This window comes from Microtus ochrogaster, chromosome 18 (genome assembly GCF_000317375.1).
Source record: "Microtus ochrogaster isolate Prairie Vole_2 chromosome 18, MicOch1.0, whole genome shotgun sequence".
NCBI classification, from domain to species: Eukaryota; Metazoa; Chordata; class Mammalia; order Rodentia; family Cricetidae; genus Microtus; species Microtus ochrogaster.
The window spans coordinates 3,546,984-3,548,940 of record NC_022020.1 but is presented as its reverse complement, the minus strand read 5'-3'; the positions used below and the strand labels follow the sequence as shown (position 1 = coordinate 3,548,940).

General features: G+C 36.8%; 1 protein-coding gene across 1 annotated transcript in view; it reads right to left on the bottom strand.

The window, feature by feature from the left end:
- Nucleotides 1-1,957, bottom strand: part of Thoc1 (THO complex 1) — a 51,921-nt gene continuing 49,964 nt past the window's right edge. The window contains exons 19-21 of the mRNA XM_005372427.3: nucleotides 1,294-1,441; nucleotides 691-766; nucleotides 1-296 (exon numbers count right to left, since the gene is read on the bottom strand). Of these exons, the coding sequence (XP_005372484.2) occupies nucleotides 76-296; nucleotides 691-766; nucleotides 1,294-1,441 (445 nt within the window). The 3' untranslated portion in view covers nucleotides 1-75. The remainder of the gene's footprint in view (nucleotides 297-690; nucleotides 767-1,293; nucleotides 1,442-1,957) is intronic.

The following is a 1,957-nucleotide window of genomic DNA, read 5'->3' as shown; positions in this document are numbered from 1 at the left end:
CTGTTTGTCTCAGTGTCATTAGTTAGACTTTCTGCAAGGTCACTTAATCCAGACTTGTTTAGTGCGCTAATCAGATTATCCGTTGTTGCATGAGCTCGCTCCTTCTTGATCTTGCCACACAACAAGGAGCTGCTTGGCCCTCATCTTCATGTCTTCACTGTCACTCTCAATCTGTCTCATTTCAGAGTCTTTAATTTCCAAGTAAGGAGCCAAAATCTTCCATTGCTCACCAAGTTTGTTAGCAAATAACTCTATCTGTTCCCCTGTTATAGGTTTATCTTGCCGAACATCGGGACCTAGAAGAAGAGGATATAAATATGTGCAGTTCTAAGTATCTGGAAGAGTAAAGTACTGGGTACTTTACAACCTAATTCTCCATAGGTTACATAACTCCCCCCCCCCCACACACACACTTTGGTCAATGCTCAAAGCTATTTTAATTAGAAAGATTTTTCCGTAGATGCTCCCTCTAGCCCTAACTAGTTAGCAGAGTTTAAAACACCTATCTTTATTACCTTTTAAATTGGCTACTTCCAAATTTCATTATACAAAAATATATTTTAAGTGACAATGGTTTTAATTTCTCATGTAAGTGAAAGTAGACCCGGGATAAAATGGTAGAAGTTGAGAAACAAAAGATCCCTTATCTTTTCCAATTTTGTAAACTAGCCAAAAAATTTCAATTCTTACTTTCATTTTCCTTCAGTAAAGCATCATTATCTTCCTCATCTTCATCTTCACCTGTTTTTATTTCTTCAGAAGGAGGCTATAGTAAATGAGAAACAATGTTTAAAAGAACACTAGTTTCTAAAGATAATAAGTAGTTCTGTTTAGATATGTAATGATACAGTTATAGATTACAGTAATGGACATCAGACCCCGTGACTCATTTTGGGCAGAAGGAAAACTGAGAAGCATGAACAAGCCAGTTTGCAAATACCTAGGCCTTAGTATTGTCTAAGGGGCAATAGAGATTTGAGCATGTCTATAATTACCACACTGTAAGAAAACACTGGAAAGTTCTGCCAGAAACCCTACAGCCACGCTTAGACCCTCCCCTTTGACAAAAGACAGTAACCGGCAAAGAAGGAAATGGATTTAGTTTACTGCAGATAGTTTCTGAACACATTTTTAAACTGCATGCTGTTAAGTGAACACTGAGCAACAGTCCTCCCCATTCTAAAACATGGTGCTCCAAAGATCACTATTTTTGTGATAAACTAAACTGGTAGCAGTTTTAAAGCAGATAATGTTCACTAAATGAAATGGGAAAAGATGAAGTATGTTACTTACTGGTAGTTCTTTGGCTAGCTTTATTACCATGTTCTCAAGGTACTCTGGGAGACTCTTAAACTGCTGGTTGGTTGGCTGGAAGAAGTGAGGGCTTCTCCGTGCTAAGAGTCTGAGTGCTCTCCACCCGTAATTCGAATTGTTCACAGCTCTGTAAGAAAAGTTGTCAACCTTGTGACTTACAGTTATCCACTTCCAAAGTTCTTTCCACATGACATGACATTCTGTACATTATTACAAATAAGAGCCCAAAGTACCATCTTTATTTCATTTTGCTTATTTTAGCAAGTTAATCTGGCTATATAGAAGAAATAATCTGTAATACACCTAACAGATATGGATAGTTCAGAGTATTCAAGTTTATGATGTTAATATAACTAATACAAGTTGAAGGCCTCTAATGTAAAACCTGCACTGTTTAACTTGTCTTAAAATGCTTGGCTGCTGCTAAGGTCTAAAATGTTCCAAATATGGGGAAAAAAATCTGAAAAAAGCTTCAGGTATTGTGAGTAAGGGTTTTATTTGTGTAACATCTAATCTTTAATTCACTTAATATCAACTTCAATGAATAAAAATGGCTCAAAATGCCAAAAGAGCAAATATCCGGTAGCCAGAGTAGTGACACACTGATGTCAAGAAGATAAGAAGAAAGCAAGGACCAAGGACC